Here is a 26,918-nt window from a genome sequence, read left to right as displayed (position 1 = left end):
CGATTAGCACCCTCCTCCAGCACTCCACCATTTGGCCGTGTCGGGCCTCGCTCACCTCACTGGTTTTAGAAGCTGAACAAAATGAAGTGTTATTTGAAGACAAGCTCTCTGCCAACATTTGAGTACAGGAGCAAGGATGTCTTACTACAGTTATACAGGGCTTTGGTGAGACCACACCTGGAGTACTGTGTACAGTTTAGGGCTCCTTACCTGAGAAAGGATATACTTGCCATAGAGGGAGTGCAGCGAAGGTTCACCAGACTGGTTCCTGGAACAGTACCCATGGATTGGCGAGTAGCTAATGTTACCCCACTGTTCAAAAAAGGTGGTAGAGAAAAAGCGGGGAATTACAGACCGGTAAGCCTGACATCGGTAGTGGGGAAAATGCTAGAGTCCATTATAAAAGATGTAATAGCAGAGCACTTGGAAAACAGTGACAGGATCGGACAAAGTCAACATGGATTTACAAAAGGTAAATCGTGCTTGACTAATCTACTGGAATTTTTTGAGGATGTAACTGGTAGAATAGATAAGGGAGAACCAGTGGATGTGGTGTATTTGGACTTTCAGAAGGCTTTCGATAAGGTCCCGCATAAGAGATTAGCATGCAAAATTAAGGCACATGGGATTGGGGGCAAGCCCTGTTCCTGGGACTAGGGACAGGGTCACTGGCATAGTGCTTGGCAGCTAAGCAGAGCCAGGCCTGGTTAGTACCTGGAGGGGTGACCATCAGGGAAGACCAGGTGCAGAAGGTCACAGAAGGAGCCCCGAGGAGGGGCGGTTGGTGAGAAGGTCACGGAAGGAGGAGCGGCTGGTGAGCAGGCCCGGGTGTTGGGCTGAAGATTGTCGGACAGGAGGAATGGTGGAAATGGAATGGCGGCGCGCACCGACGCAGCGGCTTTGCTTCTCCCAGCCATGGGAGCTTGCAAGATCACATTTCGTTGTTCATGTACTTGTGCAATGACAATAAAGTTGAATTATTATTATTATTATTGACAGAAAGCAAAGAGTTGGAATAAACGGGTCGTTTTCCGAGTGGCAGGCAGTGACTAGTGGGGTACCGCAAGGATCGGTCCTAGGACCCCAGCTGTTCACAAGATATATTAATGATCTGGACGAGGGAATTGGATGTAATATCTCCAAATTTGCAGACGACACAAAGCTGGGTGGGAGGGTATGCTGTGAGGGGTCACAGTCTCAGGATACGGGGTAGGACATTTAGGACTGAGATGAGGAGAAATGTCTTCACTCAGAGGGTGGTGAACCTGTGGAATTCTCTACCACAGAAGGCTGTGGAGGCCAAGTCACTGAATATATTTAAGAAGGCGATTGATAGATTTCTAGACACAAAAGGCATCAAGGGGTATGGGGAGAGAGCGGGAATATGGTATTGAGATAGAGGATCAGCCATGATCATATTGAATGGTGGAGCAGGCTCGAAGGGCCGAATGGCCGACTCCTGCTCCTATGTTTCTATGTTTCTTGTGTGAGGTGCCAATCTTACGTTCAGGATTTTCCCCACTGTTTCAATTGCAGTGGATAGAATGGATTAGAATCACTTTCTATCTAGGGCACGCTTTGATTAAGGCTGCAACTGTATGTGTGACGTTGGTGCTTCCAGTACAGTTCCTGCACTTCGCTCCGACTCTTCCCCACCACTCGTTAAGAGGGTTTGAGTCACTGGGCTAAAGAGTGGGCCGAGTGAGCTCGGGCTGTACTTAGGCGGCGCCAAGAATTAAACCACTAAGCCGTAACCATCGGGGGTTTTGCAGGCTCCGTATTTACTGAACCTTAACCCTTACAACAATCAAGAGGATCTGCAGCCACGGAATCTAACTTAGAAAGGAATCACAGCCACGGAACCTCGGGATTGGGTAGCGATGGGATTGAATGTTGGGGTTGAAAGAAAGAAGGAAAGATTTGCATTTCTCCAGCGCCTTTCACATCCACAGGACGTCCTAAAGCGCTTCACAGCCAATGAAGTACTTTTTGAAGTGTGGTCACTGTTGTAATGTAGGAAATGCGGCAGCCAATTTCCGCACAGCAAGCTCCCACAAACAGCAATGTGATAATGACCGGATCATCTGTTTTTGTTGTGTTGATTGAGGGATAAATATTGGCCCCAGGACACCGGGGAGAACTCCCCCCCTGCTCTTCTTCCAAGAGTGGCCGTGGGATCTTTTACATCCGCCTGAGAGGGGCAGACGGGGCCTCAGCTTAAAGTCTCATCCGAAAGACGGCACCTCAGACAATACAACGATCCCTCAGTAATGCCCCTCCGACAGTGCGGTGCTCCCTCAGTACCACCCCTCCGACAGTACGGCGCTCCCTCAGTACTGCCCCGCCGACAGCACGGCGCTCCCTCAGTACTGCCCCTCCGACAGTGCGGCGCTCCCTCAGTACTGCCCCTCCGACAGTGCGGCGCTCCCTCAGTACTGCCCCTCCGACAGTACGGCGCTCCCTCAGTACTGCCCCGCCGACAGCACGGCGCTCCCTCAGTACTGCCCCTCCGACAGTGCAGCGCTCCCTCAGTACTGCCCCTCCGACAGTGCGGCGCTCCCTCAGTACCGCCCCTCCGACAGTACGGCGCTCCCTCAGTACTGCCCCTCCGACAGTGCGGCGCTCCCTCAGTACTGCCCCTCCGACAGTGCGGCGCTCCCTCAGTACTGCCCCTCCGACAGTGCGGCGCTCCCTCAGTACTGCCCCTCCGACAGTGCGGCGCTCCCTCAGTACTGCCCCTCCGACAGTGCGGCGCTCCCTCAGTACTGCCCCTCCGACAGTGCGGCGCTCCCTCAGTACTGCCCCTCCGACAGTACGGCGCTCCCTCAGTACTGCCCCGCCGACAGCACGGCGCTCCCTCAGTACTGCCCCTCCGACAGTGCGGCACTCCCTCAGCACTGCCCCTCCGACAGCACGGCGCTCCCTCAGTACTGCCCCTCCGACACTCCCTCAGCACTGCACTGGGAGTGTCAGCCTAGAGTTTTGTGCTCAAGTGTGGGGATTGGGGAGCGATGGGATCGAACGTGTCATTAGCCCCGGACTAAATTCACAAACAGGTCTGAAATGGGCGTCAAACCCTGATTTGTCAAATCAGAGCGCCCTACCCAATATGGCGGGCAGCGCAGTTCCGGCGTGGAGTGAGCGTGCGCCCCTCGCCCACGCTATTGAGCTCTGCCGTGATCGTTTCTCAGCGGGGGTGGTCAAACTCCTCGGTCCCGGCGTCCCCCTGGTCTTATTTGCGATGTGCTTCGATCTCGGAGCGTGGGATCGTCGAGCCCCCCTCCTCGGTGTCTTTTGAACGCAGGATTTGCAGTCTGCGTTCCTGCCGAGGTCTGACGCGGGATCCCGGCCCCAAGTTGGCTGTGCGGCGCCTGTAATCAAGGGCTGCCCTAATCGGCAGCTTTCTGAGCACATAATTACCGAGCGGAGACCACGAGGAGGATGGGCGACTGCAATTAAACCGAGTGTCACCTCGCTCGGACGGTGCTGGATCGTGCCTTCTGCCACACAGGCCGACCACGTCCGGATAGACGGTGCCGAGTGCTGCCTCGGGGTGAGGGCGTGTGTATGTCAGCTCACGTTCATCTCCCCTGCTCTCGGCGGGTGTGGGGAGGAAGAGAAATAAACCTGAGCCGGTTTCTAGGAATGGGAGAGGCCTTTCAGCCCCTCCACCATTCAATTAGATCGTGCCTGGTCTGTGCCTCAACCCCATTTCATCTGCCTTTGCTCCCTCGAGACCAGCAGCTAATAAAAGTCTATCCATCCCAATCGTTAAAGCTCCGATTACAAGGCTAACGCCAGAGGTTATGACTATCAGGAAAGGCTGGGGCTCTTTTCTCTAGAAAGGAGAAGGCTGAGGGGTGACCTGATCGAGGTCTTTAAGATTATGAAAGGGTAGACGTACAGGAGATGTTTCCACTCGTGAGGGAGACCAGAACTAGGGGCCATCAATATAAGATAGTCACTAATAAATCCAATAGGGAATTCAGGAGAAACTTCTTTACCCAGAGGGTGGTGAGAATGTGGAACTCGCTCCCACAGGGAGTGGTTGAGACGAATAGCACAGATACATTTAAGGGGAACCACATAAGGGATGAAGGTTATGCTGATGGGGTGAGATGAAGAGGGGTGGGAGGAGGCGCGAGTGAAGCACAAACACCAGCATAGACCAGTTGGGCCGAATGGCCTGTTTCTGTGCTGTACATTCGATGTAACTGACCCAGTCGCGGGCCAGCTCAGCTCCCGTGGTGCTTCTGTACAGCACCAGGAGTCACTGGTGTTGGTCGTGATCTGGGAGGTTTTACACACGACTTCGCCCCGTCAAACGCCTCGCCATCAGTCGCCGGGCAAGTCCATCTTCACAGGGTAGTTGTCTTCCCCACGCCAAATGGTGAGCGGACAGACCGATTGGATGATCGACCGTCAGTCGAATTAGCCTTTTTATGCCCCCCGGCCCATCTCCAAGACGTTTCACCCAGGCTGCTTGCAGCAGCGTCCGGGCAATTGACCTGCAATTCCTGGACAGGTCTGACAGGTTCGGCAAATGCAGGGGTCCCCCATCGCCCACAATCCTGGCTCTCCGGTGGCTGGAAAGGCCCATGGAGGCACCGCGGGGAAACACTGAGTTAGGAAAGAGTAGGGTGGCTGTTTGCACTTGGTAATTGTTGGATTAAAGCAGAACGTGCACTTGTGTTGTGTTTTGTTATTTATCGAGGACAGTCCCACGGGAGAGAACATAGTGGGGCAAAGAGGGTTGTTGTGTTGTCTTAAGATCATAAGAAATAGGAACAGGCATAGGTCATTCGGCCCCTCGAGCCTGCTCCGCCATTCAATAAGATCATGGCTGATCTTCTACCTCAACTCCACTTTCCCGCCCGATCCCCATATCCCTCGATTCCTTTAATATCCAAAAATCTATCGATCTCTGTCTTGAATATACTCAACGACTGAGCCTCCACAGCCCTCTGGGGTAGAGAATTCCAAAGATTCACCACCCTCTCAGTGAAGAAATTTCTCATCTCAGTCCTAAATGGCCGACCCCTTATTCTGAGACTGTGACCCCTGGTTCTAGACTCCCCAGCCAGGGGGAAACAACCTCTCAGCATCTACCCTGTCAATCCCCCTCAGAATCTTGTATGTTTCAATGAGATCACCTCTCATTCTTCTAAACTCTAGAGAATATAGGCCTAGTCTACTCAATCTCTCCTCATAGGACAATCCCCCCATCCCAGGAACCAGTCTGGTGAACCTTCGTTGCACTCCCTCTATGGCAAGTATATCCTTCCTTAGATAAGGAGACCAAAACTGTACACAATACTCCAGGTGTGGTCTCACCAGGGCTCTATATAATTACAGTAAGATGTCTTTACGTGTTGCGTTGGGTCGTGATTTGAGGGAATGTCTTGTTATTTGGCAAGTGGGGGGGTGGGAGCAGGCTGTGGTGTCCGGTTGACTGAATCACCTAGCGAAGACTTCGGCGAGGACCTGCCCTCCGATGCCCCTTGCAGCTCCGAGCGAGGGCTCCTCGGAGCGGAGGGTTGTTCAGGTGTTGCGGTCCCTGCAGTTCTGGATCTCCAGGAGCTGGCACCTCCTCTGGGCCCCTGAGGTTCAAGAATCACGGCCTTTGTGGAAATATAGAATATCATACATATAGCTTTGTGTCAGTCTTGCAAAGTATGATGGGATAGTTGACATGGGTTAAAAGTTTAAGTATTGGTTTAGCTGATGCAAGACTGTTGGAACACGGCCAGAACAGAATGTGCTAGGTACCAAAACCGCCCCCGAGGTGCAGCCTGTAACTGAACAATGTAAGAGGAATAGGAGTAAGTCTGTGGCGACAGATGTCTTTGTGTATGTAGCAATGATTAACTTATGAACGTACAGGAATGTGACAAGATGTTCTATTCATTGTTCTTGTACATGAAACAGTTTGATGTATGATAATGATGTGTCAATCAGGAGTTGTTTACTTCACTGTAGAGCCCGAATGCGTGCTCTTTGAAGTTGTTGCCTCAGCCATTGACTGAGACACGCTTCCCTTGTTGCACCAAGTAAAACATTAAAGTGTTACTTTTCTGATGGAACCCGGTGTCTAGAGTCTTACTCGGAGTCGAGATTTCGACACCTTGCCTATTGAAGCCGGGGTGTTGAAGTGGGCAGTGTTGCCAACGTTTTATCAGACCCTGGTGCATCTTATTGAACAAAGTTTGGGGAGACCAAACGCAGATTGGGTGACCGCTTTGCGGAACACCTCCGTTCAGTCCGTAAGGGTGACCCCGAGCTTCCGGTCGCCTGTCATTTTAATTCACCGCCCCATTCCCACTCGGACCTCACCGTCCTCGGGCTCTTGCATTGTTCCACGGAAGCTCAACGTAAACTCGAGGAACAGCACCTCATCTTCCAATTAGGCACTTTGCAGCCTTCCGGACTCAATATCGAGTTCAACAATTTCAGATCATAACCTCGGCCCCTATTACTTTTTTACTTATATTTTTTTCCACCCCTTTGTTTTGGGTCCCCCACCCACCCAAAACCTGGCAGCTGTCTCCTATCCTGCCAGTACACTTCACACCTAATCTCAGCTGTCTTTTGTCTCCACTGGCCTATTACCATCTCGTCTGGTTTTGAATACCTTTTAATGTCTCTTTTACTTCTTTTGTTCGATCGCAACCCTGCCTTCGATCTATTTTATTTGCTTTCCAGTTTTGAAAAAGGGGTTTCGACCCGAAACGTCAACTCAAATTTCCCTCCATGGATGTTGCCTGACCTGCTGAGTTTTTCCAGCATTTTCTGTTATTTTAGTTGCAGTTAGCTCCTTGCTCAGTAAAAAAGAGGAAGAGCAAGAGAACGGACGGAAAGAAAGGGAGAGGAGAAAACATAGAAACATAGAAGATAGGAGCAGGAGTCGGCCATTCGGCCCCTCAAGCCTGCTCCACCATTCAATGAGATCATGGCTGATCATCCAAACTCAGTACCCTGTCCCTGCCTTCTCCCCATATCCCTTTAGCCTTAAGAAATATAGCCAACTCCTTCTTGAATATATTTAATGAATTGGCCTCAACTGCCTTCTGTGGTAGAGAATTCCACAGGTTCACCACTCTCTGGGTGAAGAAATTCCTCCTAAATGGCTTACCCCTTATCCTTAGACTGTGACCCCCTGGTTCTGTACTCCCCGGCCATCGGGAGCATCCTTCCTGCATCTAGTCTGTCCAGTCCTGTTAGAATTTTATAAGTTTCAATGAGATCCCCTCTCATTCTTCTAAACTCCAGTGAGTATAAGCCCAATCGACCCAATCTCTCCTCATACGTCAATTCCTGCCATCCCAGGTATCAGCCTGGTGAATCTTCGCTGAACTCCTTCCATGGCAAGAACATCCTTCCTCAGGTAAGGCGACCAAAACTGCACACAATACTCAAGGTGTGGTCTCACCAAGGCCCTGTACAACTGCAGCAAGACATCCTTGTTCCTGTACTCGAATCCTCTCGCTAAGAAGGCCAACATACCATTTGCCTTCTTAACCGCCTGCTGCACCTGCATGCTTACCTTCAGCGACTGGTGCACAAGGACACCCAGGTCTCGTTGCACTTCCCCTTCTCCCAATCTATTGCCGTTCAGATAATAATCTGCCTTCCTGTTTTTGCCACCAAAGTGGATAACCTCGCATTTATCCACATTATACTGCATCTGCCATGCTTCTGCCCAATCACCCAACCTGTCCAAATCATACTGGAGTTTCTCGGCATCCTCCTCACAGCACACACGCCCACCCAGCTTTGTGTCGTCTGCAAACTTGGAGATATTACATCTAGTTCCCTCGTCTAGATCATTTATATATATTGTGAATAGCTGGGGTCCCAGGACCGATCCCTGCGGTACCCCACTAGTCACTGCCTGCCACTCGGAAAAAGACCCGTTTATTCCAACTCTTTGCTTCCTGTCTGCCAAAAAGTTCTTTATCCAAGTCAGTACCTTGCCCCCGATCCCATGTGCCTTAACTTTACACGCTAATCTCTTATGCGGGACGTTATCGAAAGCCTTCTGAAAGTCCAAATACACCACATCCACTGGTTCTCCCTTATCTATTTTACCAGTTACATCCTCAAAAGCGCTTCACAGCCAATGAAGTACTTTTGAATTGTAAACACAGATGCAATATCATTCAACTCTCCTTCAGAAGCAATAATATTCAGGTGGATTGCAAAAAAAATTGAAATATTTATTGAATATCTGAACGGAGGAGCCTCCGTCTCAGTTGGGCGGCAATAACGTGGCCCCTTGTACAAGGTCCTTTCCTCTTGCAACCCGCCGCGCCGCAAAGGAAACAACGGCAGAACGCGTGAGGAGAACCCGTCGTTTAAAACGTTCGAATGGTTTTACGAGACTTGGAACAGAAATCGCTCGAAAACAGGGTTGGGGGTGTTCCTGACAGGGAGGGGTGGGGGGGGCGCTGCGGCAGGTAGGAGCCGGGGAGGAATGTAGTCCGCCGTCGGGAGGGCTGATGCACGGTCTCTTTTTCCAGGCTGCGGCTCGCCGCTCTCCCCGCGCTGGGGCAGGAGGGCGCCCGAGTCTTTCAGTCGTGATACATCTTCATGATGCAACTTTTGACGGTGCCCATGTATCGTTCCCACAGGCACTGGTGTCTAAAACAAACAAAAATGCGACAGATAATCTATATTCAAAGGGAAACGTCCAGTGACCATCCCTCATTGAGGGTTTAAACGTCAATTTACGGTGCGCAGACCCTTTAACTGGCGGCGCGGCCCATTCAAATGCTTTGCGACAGCGCGGATTTTCCTACATAAAAGCCGGTGAGCGGCTTGCGCGGGACCTTCGGACCGCTAGCCCCGCGGGGTCGCCGCACAGGTGACAGCGCCGCTAACGGGGGAACGCTGCCCCTCACGTTTAGGTCACAAAAGGCTGGAGCGCTAGTAAAACGTTTGGCTGCAGTTCCAAACTCCGGCCACCGGCCGGCACTGTCGAGCACATTCACTGAAAATCTTTGATCAGCCATTATTTTTCTTCAGTAACTGAAATTTCTAATGTCCAAAATATCAATTTCTTTTTCTTTTAAATTACATATTTACAATAAACAAATAACGATCAATTGAACTGCTGCCTACATAACAGTGACTACACTCCAAAAAGTACTTCATTGGCTGTGAAGCGCTTTGGGGCATCCCAAGGTCGTGAAAGGCGCTATAGAAATGCAAATTCTTTCTTTCAGTTTAATGCCTTCACTAAGGATTCTACTTGAAAGCTTCCACCCATCTCAAAAGCCAGGGATCGTGTCAGATCAGGCAACGATTGAGGAGTCTGGGGGAGATCTCCTGCTCCTCCAAGACCCACGGAAAGTTTTTTTTTTTTTTTTTTTTTTTTTTTAAGTTGGGGGCCACAGAAGAATCCCGAGCCTGATCCCTGCTCCGCTCGTCTGAAACATGCTTTTGTGGAGGGGTCCTTCACCTGATGTTAGGCACCCTCTCAATGGCATATTCACATCCGCTCGGAGCCCAGGATGTAGACTGGCACTGGAGAGGGGTGGGATGGGCTTCGTACACTAGCGAAGCGCTCGCCAATAGGCAGTCCCGTGGGATGACACGCGCTGCAGCTTTCTCCCATTCACTGAGCAGGAGCCTCTCCTTGCTGCACTTACTTGAAGGCGTCGAGAGCCCGCGCGGTGTTTGTGTACTGCGTCAGGAAAAGGCAGACATCATTGGCGTTCCACCGGTCGGATTTACACGGCTCGATAAACTGCTCGAAAACACAAGGAGAGGAGTTAGCGGAAGCGAGCCTGTAATTCTGGATCGGGTATATCAGCACATGAGGAGGCTGCAAGGAGGCTTCAAGGGGATATAGACAGGCTAAGTGAGTGGGCAAGAACATGGCAAATGGAATATAATGTGGAGAAATGTGAAGTTATCCACTTTGGTAGGAAAAATAGAAAAGCAGAGTATTTTTTAAATGGTGAGAGATTGGGAAATGTTAGTGTTCAGAGGGACCTGGGTGTCCTTGTACACGAATCACTGAAAGTTAACATGCAGGTACAGCAAGCAATTAGGAAAGCAAATGGTATGTTGGCCTTTATTACAAGAGGATTTGAGTATAAGAGTAAAGACGTCTTACTGCACTTATATAGGGCCCTGGTGAGACCACACCTGGAGTATTGTGCACAGTTTTGGTCTCCTTACCTAAGGAAGGATATACTTGCCATAGAGGGAGTGCAGCGAAGGTTCACCAGCCTGGTTCCTGGGATGGGGGGATTGTCCTATGAGGAGAGATTGAGTAGACTAGGCCTATATTCTCTAGAGTTTAGAAGAATGAGAGGTGATCTCATTGAAACATACAAAATTCTTACAGAGCTTGACAGGGTAGATGCAGGGAGGATGTTTCCCCCTGGCTGGGGAGTCTAGAACCAGGGGTCACAGTCTCAGAATAAGGGGTCGGCATTTAGGACTGATGAGGAGGAATTTCTTCACTCAGAGGGTGGTGAATCTTTGGAATTCTCTCCCCCAGAGGGCTGTGGAGGCTCAGTCGTTGAGTATATTCAAGACAGAGATTGATAGATTTTTGAATATTAAGGGAATCAAGGGATATGGGGATAGTGCAGGAAAGTGGAGTTGAGGTCGATGATCAGCCATGATCTTATTGAATGGCGGAGCAGGCTCGAGTGGCCGACTCCTGCTCTTATGATCAAGTGTAGGGTGCGGGGGTCGCATAGCGGCTTCCTGCAGTCGGGAACTCCTCATGTCCAGCCCCCACACACTGGCCCGATTGGAAGTGGTGCTCTTATGCTACACGTCAGCCATGCGAATACATAACTAAAGCGACGGAGATGAAATATGACTGGAAAAGATTTTCACGGTTTGCAGCAAATGCGCTCCTTTAAAAAAAAAAAAATCTTCATGAAAACTAGTATGGTTTTTAACAACAACAAAAAAACGTGGCTGCTGCGTTTCCTACATTACAAGAGCGACCACACTTCAAAAAGTACTTAATCGGCTGTAAAGCGCTTTGGGAGGTCCCGAGGTTGTGAAAGGCGCTGGAGAAATGAGAGTTCTTTCTTGTTCGAGGATCAGATGTTCTGGAGATTAAATGCAGGTGTTCTTGGGTCCTGATTAAAGAAAAAGAAAAGAACTAGTGTTTATACCGAGCTTTTCAGCGCCTCGGGACGTCCCTTCACAGCAGTGAAGTACGCTCGACGTGTCGTCGCTATTGTAGCGGAGGAAGTTTGGGGCTTGCAATGTGTGAGGCTGCTCTCTTCCCCCTCCACTTCCAAAAGCACATCCCCTTTTCCACCCGCACCCACCGACTACAAGTTGCTCTCTTTGTCAAACTGCACGGACCCGCGCGCGAGACACTGTTCCTCGGCCCCGCTTGGCAGGACGCCCTCCGCCCCAGATTTGAACGAAGGGGACGCACCTTCTCCACCAGGTCAACGAAGAGATCGCGAACGTCCTTTGTGTGGATGAGCTTTGCGGCAATGTTGATCAGACCCCGAGAGAGATTCTGCAAAGGACATTTGCAATCAGAGCAGGGGAAAAGATTTTCAAAGCAGGCATTCTGCCCCGTCTTACTTAACGTGCAATAACTTAGCTCCAATTGTTTTGGAGGAGTGAATCAGTACAACTGTACATACTTGCCAAGTTCTGGTAAATAAAGCTTTCGCTTTACCTTAAAGCTTGCTTCCATTTCAGTGAAGGTACTGACTTTGCCCCGCAGCGCTGTGCAGACCAGGCTATGTGAAGAAGAGACATGGGAGCAGAATCAGAATCCTCTTCTACTCATTCAAATGTGGGTAAAGATCCAAACCGGAGGGAGTCAGACACCCAGCCCAACACCTAGCCTCAAATCCAGTGCAGGATGTAATGCTCTCCTCTGTCACCCCCCTCTAACCCGTGCTATACCTGCCCTGGGAGTGTTTGACGGGACAGTGTAGAGGGAGCTTTACTCTGTATCTAACCCGTGCTGTACCTGCCCTGGGAGTGTTTGATGGGACAGTGTTGAGGGAGCTTTACTCTGTATCTACCCCGTGCTGTACCTGCCCTGGGAGTGTTTGATGGGACAGTGCAGAGGGAGCTTTACTCTGTATCTAACCCGTGTTGTACCTGCCCTGGGAGTGTTTGATGGGACAGTGTAGAGGGAGCTTTACTCTGTATCTAACCCGTGCTGTACCTGCCCTGGGAGTGTTTGATGGGGACAGTGTAGAGGGAGCTTTACTCTGTATCTAACCCGGTGCTGTACCTGCCCTGGGAGTGTTTGACGGGACAGTGTAGAGGGAGCTTTACTCTGTATCTAACCCGTGCTGTACCTGCCCTGGGAGTGTTTGATGGGACAGTGTAGAGGGAGCTTTACTCTGTATCTAACCCGGTGCTGTACCTGCCCGGGGAGTGTTTGATGGGACAGTGTAGAGGGAGCTTTACTCTGTATCTAACCCGTGCTGTACCTGCCCTGGGAGTGTTTGATGGGACAGTGTAGAGGGAGCTTTACTCTGTATCTAACCCGTGCTGTACCTGCCCTGGGAGTGTTTGATGGGACAGTGTAGAGGGAGCTTTACTCTGTATCTAACCCGTGCTGTACCTGCCCTGGGAGTGTTTGATGGGACAGTGTAGAGGGAGCTTTACTCTGTATCTAACCCATGCTGTACCTGCCCTGGGAGTGTTTGATGGGGACAGTGTAGAGGGAGCTTTGTACAGTGATGTATATCCCGACATCCCCTCTACCTTTTATGCTGGTCCAGCAGGTCCTTGTCGGTGATCAGCACTTTCAGATCTTTCAGATCCTGCAGGAACTCTCTGTCTAGGTCGACATCCATGTCGTCGACCATGGAATCTGCAAGAGACAACATTCGCGTCAGTGACTGTCTGCTCCACCAGGAGACCACTCCACTCCGAGTCGGGGGGGGGGGGGGGGGGGGGGGGTGGCGGAATCGGACCATCCACATGATGGGTAAATGTGGGAGTGGCGAAATCCGGAATATCATCCTGGGATCAGCTCAATCTGGACACGGACCTTGGTTTCTGATTTTTTTTTGCGATCAATTTGACTTTTGAAGTGAACATTTAAACCCACTGCAGATGTGTCATCCAGATGTCTTGGCTAATTCTTCCAAGCCGCTGCGCTGACAGATGTGGCAAACCATTACAAAGCATCGTTAATGTACAGACTGTGCTAGTTCAATGTACGTGGTTGCTTTGCCCTGGGAGTGTTTGACGGGGCAGTGTAGAGGGAGCTTTACTCTGTATCTAACCCGTGCTGTACCTGCCCTGGGAGTGTTTGACGGGGCAGTGTAGAGGGAGCTTTACTCTGTATCTAACCCGTGCTGTACCTGCCCTGGGAGTGTTTGATGGGACAGTGTAGAGGGAGCTTTACTCTGTATCTAACCCGTGCTGTACTTGCCCTGGGAGTGTTTGATGGGACAGTGTAGAGGGAGCTTTACTCTGTATCTAACCCGTGCTGTACCTGCCCTGAGAGTGTTTGATGGGACAGTGTAGAGGGAGCTTTACTCTGTATCTAACCCGTGCTGTACCTGCCCTGGCAGTGTATGTGGATTAGTGAGACAGTAACTAAGTGTCCACATTGATTAGGAGATCTTGCTACAACCGAGAGAAGCAGCAGAACTGTCAGGCGTGGCTCAGTGGGTAGCTCTCTCGCCTCGGAGTCAGAGATGTGTGTTTGAGCCCCACTCCAGCCCCATAATCTAGTGCAGCGCTGAGGGAGCGCCGCAGTGTCGGAGGGGCGGTACTGAGGGAGCGCCGCACTGTCGGCGGGGCGGTACTGAGGGAGCGCCGCACTGTCGGAGCGCCGGCACTGAGGGAGCGCCGCACTGTCGGAGGGGCGGCACTGAGGGAGCGCCGCACTGTCGGAGCGCCGGCACTGAGGGAGCGCCGGCACTGAGGGAGCGCCGCACTGTCGGAGGGGCGGTACTGAGGGAGCGCCGGTACTGAGGGAGCGCCGCACTGTCGGAGGGGCGGTACTGAGGGAGCGCCGCACTGTCGGAGGGGCGGTACTGAGGGAGCGCCGCACTGTCGGAGGGGCGGTACTGAGGGAGCGCCGCACTGTCGGAGGGGCAGTACTGAGGGAGCGCCGCACTGTCGGAGGGGCGGTACTGAGGGAGCGCCGCACTGTCGGAGGGGCGGTACTGAGGGAGCGCCGCACTGTCGGAGGGGCAGGACTGAGGGAGCGCCGCACTGTCGGAGGGACAGGACTGAGGGAGCGCCACACTGTCGAAGGGGCGGTGCTGAGGGAGCGCCGCACTGTCGGAGGGGCGGTACCGAGGGGGCGCAGCACTGTCGGAGGGGCGGTACCGAGGGAGCGCCGCACTGTCGGAGGGGCAGTACCGAGGGAGCGCCGCACTGTCGGAGGGGCAGTACCGAGGGAGCGCCGCACTGTCGGAGGGGCAGTACCGAGGGAGCGCCGCACTGTCGGAGGGGCAGTACTGAGGGAGCGCCGCACTGTCGGAGGGGCAGTACTGAGGGAGCGCGGCACTGTCGGAGGGGCAGTACTGAGGGAGCGCCGCACTGTCAGAGGGGCAGTACTGAGGGAGCGCCGCACTGTCGGAGAAAAGTACTTGATTGGCCGAGAGGCGCTTTGGGACGTCCCGAGTCACGATATAAATTCAAATCCTTTCATTCCGAGCAGGAGGGACGTTGGTGGAATGTGGAGAAGCTTTCGTTCTTGCTAAAGAGACGAGAAAGTTCCTGACACGGTGACGTTGCCTCATGCGACCACATTTTGACCCACCCCCGCACAACGGGGATATCTTACGCCCCTCCGCAAACCCACCCCCCACACCCCCAAATAAAAACACAATAGGACAAAGTGAAAGGAAACGAACTCAAGAGCGTGACCTCCAAAGCACAGCCTAACCTGGTGACTGAGAGTACGAACGACCGCTCGGCCGCTCTGCATTGGCTCCCCGACAGTGGCCGTGGTCTCTCTGCGAGGCTGAGGAGGCGGCCCTTTCATTGCCAGGGCTGGCTGCAGGGGTTCGGCTTTCTACAGAGAGAGCGAAGCGACACTCCACACGTCAATTCTCTTTTCTTTCCCAAAACTTGAATTCAGACAACAACAAAAAAACGCCCCCCCCCCCCCCCCCCAACAGTTTTCCCTCTGGACGGGCCAAAGGCATCCCAACAAAATCCCCAATGGGAAGGAGACGGGGCCTGGGACTCGGGGGAATGGCTCCGAATATGGGACGGATAATGGTCTCCCGATCTTTCAAAACAATGACGGACCTAGTTGCTGTGGTGAGGCCATTACATCTCCTGAAGAACACAAGAAACAGGAGCGGGAGTCGGCCACACGGCCCCTCGAGCCTGCTCCGCCATTCAATAAGATCATGGCTGATCTTCGACCTCAACTCCACTTTCTCCGCCTGATCCCCATATTCCTTGATTCCCCGAGTCCAAAAATCTATCCATCTCGGCCTTGAATATACTCAACGACTGAGCCTCCACGACGATCTTCCTGCCTCTTCTTTGTTAGACTGTCCAATGCTCAAAACCGAGTTGGACCATCGTCCAACACTGTATCCTGTTCCCACAGTCCACGGACCACTGTCCAACACTGTATCCCGTTCCCACAGTACACGGACCATCGTCCAACACTGTATCCCGTTCCCACAGTACACGGACCATCGTCCAACACTGTATCCTGTTCCCACAGTACACGGACCATCGTCCAACACTGTATCCCGTTCCCACAGTACACGGACCATCGTCCAACACTGTATCCTGTTCCCACAGTACATGGACCATCGTCCAACACTGCATCCTGTTCCCACAGTACACAGACCACCGTCCAACACTGTATCCCGTTCCCACAGTACACAGACCATCGTCCAACACTGTATCCCGTTCCCACAGTACACGGACCACCGTCCAACACTGTATCCTGTTCCCACAGTACACGGACCATCGTCCAACACTGTATCCCGTTCCCACAGTACACGGACCATCGTCCAACACTGTATCCCGTTCCCACAGTACACGGACCACCGTCCAACACTGTATCCTGTTCCCACAGTACATGGACCATCGTCCAACACTGTATCCTGGTCCCACAGTACACGGACCACTGTCCAACACTGTATCCCGTTCCCACAGTACACGGACCATCGTCCAACACTGTATCCCGTTCCCACAGTACACGGACCATCGTCCAACACTGTATCCTGTTCCCACAGTACACGGACCATCGTCCAACACTGTATCCCGTTCCCACAGTACACGGACCATCGTCCAACACTGTATCCTGTTCCCACAGTACATGGACCATCGTCCAACACTGCATCCTGTTCCCACAGTACACAGACCACCGTCCAACACTGTATCCCGTTCCCACAGTACACAGACCATCGTCCAACACTGTATCCCGTTCCCACAGTACACGGACCACCGTCCAACACTGTATCCTGTTCCCACAGTACACGGACCATCGTCCAACACTGTATCCCGTTCCCACAGTACACGGACCATCGTCCAACACTGTATCCCGTTCCCACAGTACACGGACCACCGTCCAACACTGTATCCTGTTCCCACAGTACATGGACCATCGTCCAACACTGTATCCTGGTCCCACAGTACACGGACCATCGTCCAACACTGTATCCCGTTCCCACAGTACACGGACCATCGTCCAACACTGTATCCCGTTCCCACAGTACACGGACCACCGTCCAACACTGTATCCTGTTCCCACAGTACACGGACCATCGTCCAACACTGTATCCCGTACCCACAGTACACGGACCATCGTCCAACACTGTATCCCGTTCCCACAGTACACGGACCATCGTCCAACACTGTATCCCGTTCCCACAGTACACGGACCACCGTACAACACTGTATCCCGTTCCCACAGTACACGGACCACCGTCCAACACTGTATCCCGTTCCCACAGTACACGGACCATCGTCCAACACTGTATCCTGTTCCCACAGTACACGGACCACCGTCCAACACTGTATCCTGTTCCCACAGTACACGGACCACCGTCCAACACTGTATCCTGTTCCCACAGTACACGGACCATCGTCCAACACTGTATCCCGTTCCCACAGTACACGGACCATCGTCCAACACTGTATCCCGTACCCACAGTACACGGACCACTGTCCAACACTGTATCCCGTTCCCACAGTACACGGACCACCGTCCAACACTGTATCCCGTTCCCACAGTACACGGACTACCGTCCAGCACTGTATCCAGTTCCCACAGTACACGGACCATCGTCCAACACTGTATCCCGTTCCCACAGTACACGGACCACCGTCCAAGACTGTATCCCGTTCCCACAGTACACGGACCACCGTCCAACACTGTATCCTGTTCCCACAGTACACGGACCACTGTCCAACACTGTATCCTGTTCCCACAGTACATGGACCACTGTCCAACACTGTATCCCGTTCCCACAGTACACGGACCACCGTCCAACACTGTATCCCGTTCCCACAGTACACGGACCACCGTCCAACACTGTATCCCGTTCCCACAGTGCACGGACCATCGTCCAACACTGTATCCCGTTCCCACAGTACACGGACCATCGTCCAACACTGTATCCTGTTCCCACAGTACACGGACCACCGTCCAACACTGTATCCCGTTCCCACAGTACACGGACCATCGTCCAACACTGTATCCTGTTCCCACAGTCCACGGACCATTGTCCAACACTGTATCCCGTTCCCACAGTACACGGACCATCGTCCAACACTGTATCCCGTTCCCACAGTACACGGACCACTGTCCAACACTGTATCCCGTTCCCACAGTACACGGACCACTGTCCAACACTGTATCCCGTTCCCACAGTACACGGACCACTGTCCAACACTGTATCCCGTTCCCACAGTACATGGACCACCGTACAACACTGGGAGGGAAGTCCAGGGCAGGGGAGGCCGAGTATTCCCTTGTGGGACCTGGAAGATCACTTCCTGTGTCCACAACACCTTGCATTTATATAGCACCTTTAACGTAGTATAACGTCTCAAGGCGCTTCACAGGATCGAATATCAAACAGAATGACCCCAAGCCACAAAAGGAGATATTGGGACAGGGAACCAAAAGCTTGGTCAGAAAGGCAGGTTTTAAGGAGCATCTTAAAGGAGGAGAGAGGCGGAGAGGTTTAGGGAGGGAATTCCAGAGCTTAGGGCCCAGGCGGCTGAAGGCACGGCCGCCAATGGTGGAGCGATGGAAATCGGGGGGATGCGCAAGAGGCCAGAATTGGAGGAGCGCAGAGATCTCGGAGGGTTGAGGGGCCGGAGAAGGTTAGAGAGATAGGGAGAGGGCGAGGGCATGGAGGGATTTGAAGACGAGGATGAGAATTTTAAAATCGAGGCGTTGCTGGACCGGGAGCCAACGTAGGTCAGTGAGCACAGGGGGTGATGGGTGAACGGGACTCGGCGCGACTTAGGACACGGGGCAGTGAGCACAGGGGGTGATGGGTGAACGGGACTCGGTGCGAGTTAGGACACGGGGCAGTGAGCACTGGGGGTGGTGGGTGAACGGGACTCGGTGCGAGTTAGGACACGGGGCAGTGAGCACAGGGGGTGATGGGCGAACGGGACTCGGTGCGAGTTAGGACACGGGGCAGTGAGCACAGGGGGTGATCGGTGAACGGGACTCGGTGCGAGTTAGGACACGGGGCAGTGAGCACAGGGGGTGATGGGCGAACGGGACTGGGTGCGAGTTAGGACACGGGGCAGTGAGTACAGGGGGTGATGGGTGAACGGGACTTGGTGCGAGTTAGGACACGGGGCAGTGAGCACAGGGGGTGATGGGTGAACGGGACTGGGTGTGAGTTAGGACACGGGGCAGTGAGCACAGGGGGCGATGGGTGAACGGGACTCGGTGTGAGTTAGGACACAGGGCAGTGAGCACAGGGGGTGATGGGTGAACGGGACTGGGTGCGAGTTAGGACACGGGGGCAGTGAGCACAGGGGGTGATGGGTGAACGGGACTTGGTGCGAGTTAGGACACGGGGCAGCGAGCACAGGGGGTGATGGGCGAACGGGACTTGGTGCGAGTTAGGACACAGGGCAGTGAGCCCAGGGGGCGATGGGTGAACGGGACTCGGTGCGAGTTAGGACACGGGGCAGTGAGCACAGGGGGTGATGGGTGAACGGGACTGGGTGCGAGTTAGGACACGGGGCAGTGAGCACAGGGGGTGATGGGTGAACGGGACTTGGTGCGAGTTAGGACACGGGGCAGTGAGCACAGGGGGTGATGGGTGACCGGGACTCGGTGCGAGTTAGGACACGGGGCAGTGAGCACAGGGGGTGATGGGTGAACGGGACTCGGTGCGAGTTAGGACACGGGGCAGTGAGCACAGGGGGTGATGGGTGAACGGGACTGGGTGTGAGTTAGGACACGGGGCAGTGAGCACAGGGGGTGATGGGTGAACGGGACAGGGTGCGAGTTAGGACACGGGGCAGTGAGCATAGGGGGTGATGGGTGAACGGGACTTGGTGCGAGTTAGGACACGGGGCAGTGAGCACAGTGGGTGATGGGTGAACGGGACTGGGTGCGAGTTAGGACACGGGGCAGTGAGCACAGGGGGTGATGGGTGAACGGGACTTGGTGCGAGTTAGGACACGGGGCAGTGAGCACAGGGGGTGATGGGTGAACGGGACTGGGTGCGAGTTAGGACACGGGGCAGTGAGCCCAGGGGGTGATGGGTGAACGGGACTCGGTGCGAGTTAGGACACGGGGCAGTGAGCACAGGGGGTGATGGGTGAACGGGACTCGGTGCGAGTTAGGACACGGGGCAGTGAGCACAGGGGGTGATGGGTGAACGGGACTGGGTGTGAGTTAGGACACGGGGCAGTGAGCACAGGGGGTGATGGGTGAACGGGACTGGGTGCGAGTTAGGACACGGGGCAGTGAGCACAGGGGGTGATGGGTGAACGGGACTCGGTGCGAGTTAGGACACGGGGCAGTGAGCACAGGGGGGTGATGGGTGAACGGGACTTGGTGTGAGTTAGGACACGGGGCAGTGAGCACAGGGGGTGATGGGTGAACGGGACTTGGTGTGAGTTAGGACACGGGGCAGTGAGCACAGGGGGTGATGGGTGAACGGGACTTGGTGTGAGTTAGGACACGGGGCAGTGAGCACAGGGGGTGATGGGTGAACGGGACTCGGTGTGAGTTAGGACACGGGGCAGTGAGCACAGGGGGTGATGGGTGAATGGGAGTGGTGCGAGTTAGGACACGGGGCAGTGAGCACAGGGGGTGATGGGTGAACGGGACAGGGTGCGAGTTAGGACACGGGGCAGTGAGCACAGGGGGTGATGGGTGAACGGGACTGGGTGTGAGTTAGGACACGGGGCAGTGAGCATAGGGGGTGATGGGTGAACGGGACTTGGTGCGAGTTAGGACACGGGGCAGTGAGCACAGGGGGTGATGGGCGAACGGGACTTGGTGCGAGTTAGGACACGGGGCAGTGAGCACAGGGGGTGATGGGTGAACGGGACTTGGTGCGAGTTAGGACACGGGGCAGTGAGCACAGGGGGTGATGGGTGAACGGGACTGGGTGCGAGTTAGGACATGGGGCAGTGAGCACAGGGGGTGATGGGTGAACGGGACTGGGTGCGAGTTAGGACACGGGGCAGTGAGCACAGGGCGTGATGGGTGAATGGGACTCGGTGCGAGTTAGGACACGGGGCAGTGAGCACAGGGGGTGATGGGTGAACGGGACTCGGTGCGAGTTAGGACACGGGGCAGTGAGCACAGGGGGTGATGGGCGAACAGGACTCGGTGTGAGTTAGGACACGGGGCAGTGAGCACAGGGGGTGATGGGTGAACGGGACTCGGTGCGAGTCAGGACACGGGGCAGTGAGCACAGGGGGTGATGGGTGAACGGGACTCGGTGCGAGTTAGGACACGGGGGCAGCAGAGTTTTGGATGAGCTCAAGTTTACGGAGGGTGGAATGTGGGAGGCCTGCCAGGAGTGCGTTGGAATAGTCGAGTCTGGAGGTAACAAAGGCATGGAGGAGGGTTTCAGCAGCAGGTGAGCGCACAGGAACAGTGTGCCACAGAACTGCACCTCTGCGATTTTCCTCCCTAAATCAGTCGGGACAATGCGCTTCCCTCTCCCACCTTGAGGAACACAGCAAGCCTTTCCTGGAAGCGCAGACACACCGCCTTGTGGGTGATGCATCAGAGGCTGGAAGCGGGTCAGTTACAGTATGGGGAGACTGAAGGAAGGTGAGGGACAAGAGCCTCTTAAAGAGAGGGGCCTAGAAATTGAGGTTGGGGCGGCCAGCTCGCTCGCGCCCAGAAATTACCGCTGCGCGCGGAGCCACTTGCGCCCGCCGGAAATTCAGTTTCAGCCTCCCAAGTCGAAGCCGGCCGCAAATCAAGGGTTTCGGCGCCCCCGCTTGGGGCGCTGAAACTGAATATTGGCGCGCTAAGTGCCGCAGCGCCACCCGCTGCGGAGCGGCAGGCTGCGGTACTGCAGGCCTTCCTCCCTCTCTTAAGGGGGAGGTGCCTGCAACAGCGCGATCGCCGCTCGCTAGTGCCGGCAAATGAGCCCGGCACCACGGAGAAGTGCCGGTCTCCCGGAAAACAGCCGGCAATGCCGCGGGGGGAGGCGTGGAGGAGGCCGGGGAAGGAGGTGCAGGCAGGCAGCCGCCGAAAAAGCGGCCGGCCGCACCTCCGCCTTAACTCGCCCCACTACCGCATCAGTTTGGCTCCGTTTTCTGGTCGCTGTTTGCGGCCGCCGCGGAAGAGGCGGCCGCAACTCAATATGGCGGTCGGGCCGGTAGCGGGGCACTGCGCACACCGATGACGTCATCGGTGGCGGCGCAGCGCTACTGGCTAACGCCGCCATTACCACAGCGCTGAATATCGGGGAAAGCTCAGCAAGTGGCACAAAAGCCCTCTTTGGGCGAAAACTGGCCGCAAAGCCTACTGAAGTTCTAGCCCATGGAGTCTTACCTTTAACAGAGTCTGCTGGGTGCAGACCCAGCCCGATCTGCTTCCCGATGATGGGGCTGATGTCCGCCTCACTGTGCAACTCGGTGCCCTTTAATCAGTGACTGGCTCCAACCCGTTCAACCCTTTCTGTCCTGCAACGGGCTACAGCTTGTGCGATAGCCCACGTGCCACAGTGAGCTGCGAGACACGACAGCGGTCGGCCATTGAGGACTGAGAGGAGGAGGAATTTCTTCACTCAGAGGGTGGTGAATCTTTGGAATTCTCTGCCCCAGAGGGCTGTGGAGGCTCAGTCGTTGAGTATATTCAGGGCTGAGATCGATAGATTTTTGGACTCTAGGGGAATCGAGGGATATGGGGATCGGGCGGGAAAGTGGAACTGAGGTCGAAGATCGGCCATGATCTTATTGAATGGCGAAGCAGGCTCGAGGGGCCGAATGGCCGACTCCTGCTCCTGTTTCTTATGTTCTTATGACACGGTCGTAGTGTTAACCCTAACTTTACCTTTACTCATGAACTATACATTGTGAAGGAAAGAGTTGCTGTTCAGTCACGTGTCTGGCACGAGAACTGAAACACCCAATTTTTAAGTTGAAAATTAAAATGGGTTGAAAACCATTTAGACATTTTATAAAACATAATCCGACTGTTGATTTTTGATTTGTTCCCGGGATGTGGGCATCGCTGGCAAGGCCCAGCGTTTATTGCCCATCCCTAGTTGCCCCTCGAGAAGGCGGTGGTGAGCCGCCTTCTTGAACCGCTGCAGTCCGTGTGGTGAAGGTGCTCCCACAGTGCTGTTAGGGAGGGAGTTCCAGGATCTTGACCCAGTGATGAGGAAGGAACGGCCGATATATTTCTAAGTCAGGATGGTGTGTATGACTTGGAGGTGGTGGTGTCCCCATGCGCCTGCTGCCCTTGTCCTTCTAGGTGGAAGAGGTCGCGGGTTTGGGAGGTGCTGCCGAAGAAGTGGCCTGTGAGAGCTTAAAAGCTTGTAGATATGTTATGCTAAACCTGTATCGAACGTTGGTCAGACCGCACTTGGAGTACTGTGTACAATTCTGGTCGCCATATTATAAAAAAGGATATCGAGGCACTGGAGAAGGTGCAAAAAAGATTTACAAGGATGATACCAGAACTGAGAGATTATAACTATCAGGAAAGATTGAACAGGGTGGGGCTCTTTTCTCTAGAAGGCTGAGGGGTGACCTGATCGAGGTCTTTAAGATTATGAAAGGTTTTGATAGAGTGGATACAGAGAGAGTGTTTCCACGTGTGGGGAAGAGCATAACTAGAGGCCATCAATATAAGATAGTCACCAAGAAATCCAATAGGGAATTCAGGAGAAACTTCTTTACCCAGAGAGTGGTGAGAATGTGGAACTCGCCACCACAGGGAGTGGTTGAGGCGAATAGTTTCGATGCATTTAAGGGGAGGCTGGACAAGCGTGAGGGAGAAGGGAATAGAGGGTTATCGAGGGTTATGCTGATAGAGTTAGATGAAGAAAGACGGGAGGAGGCTCGAGTGGAGCATAAACGCCGGTGTGGACAGGTTGGGCCGAATGGCCTGGTTCTGTGCTGTATATCCTGTGTAAGCTCCTGTGTAAGAATAGGCTTGCCCATCTCCATGCTCCATTCTCTGATAGCTCCCGACTCCCTGCACCCAGAATCTGACAGGACGCGGCACCCCACTGACCGCACCCTCCCCAAGTCCAGGCCGCGAACGCCCTCTCACTTACCCACAGCTCCCAGCGTCCAGTTCTGAATCAGCTGCTCCGCGCAGCAGGCGAAGTCCTCGAAGGTCAGGTACTGCAGCTTTTTCTTGCCGGTCTCGAACCGACTGTTTGCGAAGAACACGACAGCCGCGTAATCACTGAGGGGAGGCGGCGGGGGGGGGGGGGGGGGGGCAACGGCAGCGGAAGGAAACAAGAGACAATGGTTATACCGCGCCTTACTAACCACCCCCCCACACACCCACCCTCTTGTGCCCCCTCCCTCCCTCACTCCCCCCCCACACAAACAGTTGTCACAAGGGTGGAGGAGGCAGCGTTGGGAGGGGTCTGGGAGGCAGCGTTGGGAGGGGTCTGGGAGGCAGGGTTGGGAAAGGTCTGGGAGGCAGCGTTGGGAGGGGTCTGGGAGGCAGCGTTGGGAGGGGTCTGGGAGGCAGCGTTGGGAGGGGTCTGGGAGGCAGCGTTGGGAGGGGTCTGGGAGGCAGCGTTGGGAGGGGTCTGGGAGGCAGCGTTGGGAGGGGTCTGGGAGGCAGCGTTGGGAGGGGTCTGGGAGGCAGCGTTGGGAGGGGTCTGGGAGGCGGGTCTGGGAGGTAGGGTTGGGAGGGGTCTGGGAGGCAGCGTTGGGAGGGGTCTGGGAGGCGGGTCTGGGAGGCAGGGTTGGGAGGGGTCTGGGAGGCAGGGTTGGGAGGGGTCTGGGAGGCAGCGTTGGGAGGGGTCTGGGAGGCAGCGTTGGGAGGGGTCTGGGAGGCAGCGTTGGGAGGGGTCTGGGAGGCAGCGTTGGGAGGGGTCTGGGAGGCGGGTCTGGGAGGCAGGGTTGGGAGGGGTCTGGGAGGCAGCGTTGGGAGGGGTCTGGGAGGCAGCGTTGGGAGGGCTCTGGGAGGCAGGGTTGGGAGGGGTCTGGGAGGCAGCGTTGGGAGGGGTCTGGGAGGCAGCGTCGGGAGGGGTCTGGGAGGCAGGGTTGGGAAAGGTCTGGGAGGCAGCGTTGGGAGGGGTCTGGGAGGCAGCGTCGGGAGGGGTCTGGGAGGCAGGGTTGGGAAAGGTCTGGGAGGCAGCGTTGGGAGGGGTCTGGGAGGCAGCGTTGGGAGGGGTCTGGGAGGCAGGGTTGGGAAAGGTCTGGGAGGCAGCGTTGGGAGATCTCTGGGAGGCAGCGTTGGGAGGGGTCTGGGAGGCAGGGTTGGGAGGGGTCTGGGAGGCAGCGTTGGGAAAGGTCTGGGAGGCAGCGTTGGGAGGGGGTCTGGGAGGCAGCGTTGGGAGGGGTCTGGGAGGCAGCGTTGGGAGGGCTCTGGGAGGCAGCGTTGGGAGGGGTCTGGGAGGCAGCGTTGGGAGATCTCTGGGAGGCAGCGTTGGGAGATCTCTGGGAGGCAGCGTTGGGAGGGCTCTGGGAGGCAGCGTTGGGAGGGGTCTGGGAGGCAGCGTTGGGAGGGGTCTGGGAGGCAGCGTTGGGAGGGGTCTGGGAGGCAGCGTTGGGAGGGGTCTGGAGGCGGGTCTGGGAGGCAGGGTTGGGAGGGGTCTGGGAGGCAGCGTTGGGAGGGGTCTGGGAGGCGGGTCTGGGAGGCAGGGTTGGGAGGGGTCTGGGAGGCAGGGTTGGGAGGGGTCTGGGAGGCAGCGTTGGGAGGGGTCTGGGAGGCAGCGTTGGGAGGGGTCTGGGAGGCAGCGTTGGGAGGGGTCTGGGAGGCAGCGTTGGGAGGGGTCTGGGAGGCAGCGTTGGGAGGGGTCTGGGAGGCAGCGTTGGGAGGGGTCTGGGAGGCAGCGTTGGGAAGGTCTGGGAGGCAGCGTTGGGAGATCTCTGGGAGGCAGCGTTGGGAGGGGTCTGGGAGGCAGCGTTGGGAGATCTCTGGGAGGCAGCGTTGGGAGGGGTCTGGGAGGCAGCGTCGGGAGGGGTCTGGGAGGCAGCGTTGGGAGGGGTCTGGGAGGCAGCGTTGGGAGGGGTCTGGGAGGCAGCGTTGGGAGGGCTCTGGGAGGCGGGGTTGGGAGGGGTCTGGGAGGCAGCGTTGGGAGGGGTCTGGGAGGCAGGGTTGGGAAAGGTCTGGGAGGCAGCGTTGGGAGATCTCTGGGAGGCAGCGTCGGGAGGGGTCTTGGAGGCAGCGTTGGGAGGGCTCTGGGAGGCGGGGTTGGGAGGGGTCTGGGAGGCAGCGTTGGGAGGGGTCTGGGAGGCGGGGTTGGGAGGGGTCTGGGAGGCAGCGTTGGGAGGGGTCTGGGAGGCAGCGTTGGGAGGGGTCTGGGAGGCGGGTCTGGGAGGCAGGGTTGGGAGGGGTCTGGGAGGCAGGGTTGGGAGGGGTCTGGGAGGCAGCGTTGGGAGGGGTCTGGGAGGCAGCGTTGGGAGATCTCTGGGAGGCAGCGTTGGGAGGGGTCTGGGAGGCAGCGTCGGGAGGGGTCTGGGAGGCAGCGTCGGGAGGGGTCTGGGAGGCAGCGTCGGGAGGGGTCTGGGAGGCAGCGTCGGGAGGGGTCTGGGAGGCAGCGTTGGGAGGGGTCTGGGAGGCAGCGTTGGGAGGGGTCTGGGAGGCAGGGTTTGTGCTCCACACGAGGTTATTACGCAGCGAGTTGTTGTGAGCTGGATCGCGCTGCCTGAAAGGGCGGCGGAAGCAGATTCAATAGTAACTTTCAGAAGGGGAATTGGATAAACACTTGAAGGGGGAAAAAATTGCAGGGCTGTGGGGGAAGAGCAGGGGGGAGTGGGACTAATTGGAGCGCTCTTTCACAGAGCTGGTACAGGCATGATGGGCCGAATGGCCTCCTTCTGTTCTGTGTCATTCTATGATTCCAACACAGCCGGACAAATTCGTACCCCAACCTCCTGATAAACAGTTGACTGGATCTCTCCCTATGTAAAGCGCAATGGGCTTTTTGATGAGGCGGGGATTGACGATGGCGGTTTTGAAAGGGAGGGGTGACAGTAACCGAGGAGAGTGAACCATTTACAATGTCAGCTAGCGTGGGGGCCCAGGAAGGGTGGTCCGCTGTTTAGTGGGAATAGGGTCCAGGGAGCAGGGGATAGGTCTAGAAAGAAAGAAAGGCTTGCATTTATATAGCGCCTTTCACGACCACCGGACATCCCAAAGCACTTTACAGCCAATTAAGTACTTTTTGAAGTGTGGTCACTGTTGTAATGTGGGAAACGCAGCAGCCAATTTGCGCACAGCAAGCTCCCACAGGCAGCAATGTGATAATGACCAGATCATCTGTTTTAGTGATGTTGATTGAGGGATAAATATTGGCCCCAGGACACCGGGGAGAACTCCCCCTGCT

The 26,918-nt window shown here is 55.2% G+C and overlaps 1 protein-coding gene across 1 annotated transcript; it reads right to left on the bottom strand.

The window, feature by feature from the left end:
* Positions 1–8,195: 8,195 nt before the first annotated feature.
* On the bottom strand, positions 8,196–26,587 carry LOC147092894 (acidic fibroblast growth factor intracellular-binding protein-like). The gene is made up of 8 exons (XM_085975704.1): positions 26,571–26,587; positions 23,682–23,782; positions 12,718–12,826; positions 11,669–11,732; positions 11,417–11,503; positions 10,206–10,262; positions 9,651–9,748; positions 8,196–8,640 (listed from the first exon to the last, which is right to left on the bottom strand). The coding sequence occupies exons 1-8, from the start codon at positions 26,585–26,587 to the stop codon at positions 8,571–8,573; spliced, it is 603 nt and encodes a 200-aa protein (XP_085831830.1). The 3' UTR covers positions 8,196–8,570.
* Between the last annotated feature and the right edge of the window lie 331 nt (positions 26,588–26,918).

The sequence above is a fragment of the Somniosus microcephalus genome, unplaced genomic scaffold (assembly GCF_052327205.1).
Source record: "Somniosus microcephalus isolate GS21.2 unplaced genomic scaffold, FLI_Smic_1.0 unresolved_chr2, whole genome shotgun sequence".
NCBI lineage: Eukaryota > Metazoa > Chordata > Chondrichthyes > Squaliformes > Somniosidae > Somniosus > Somniosus microcephalus.
This window is presented reverse-complemented; position numbering and strand designations above follow the sequence as displayed.

What these genes read in the sequence shown, in the direction of transcription:
- LOC147092894 (XM_085975704.1), bottom strand. An exon ending in CTGGACGCTGGGAGCTGTGG is followed by an intron (nt 12,827 to 23,681) that starts GTAAGTGAGAGG and finishes TGTCTCTTGCAG; the next exon opens with ATTCCATGGTCGACGACATG. An exon ending in CTGCTGGACCAGCATAAAAG is followed by an intron (nt 11,733 to 12,717) that starts GTAGAGGGGATG and finishes TTCTTCACATAG; the next exon opens with CCTGGTCTGCACAGCGCTGC.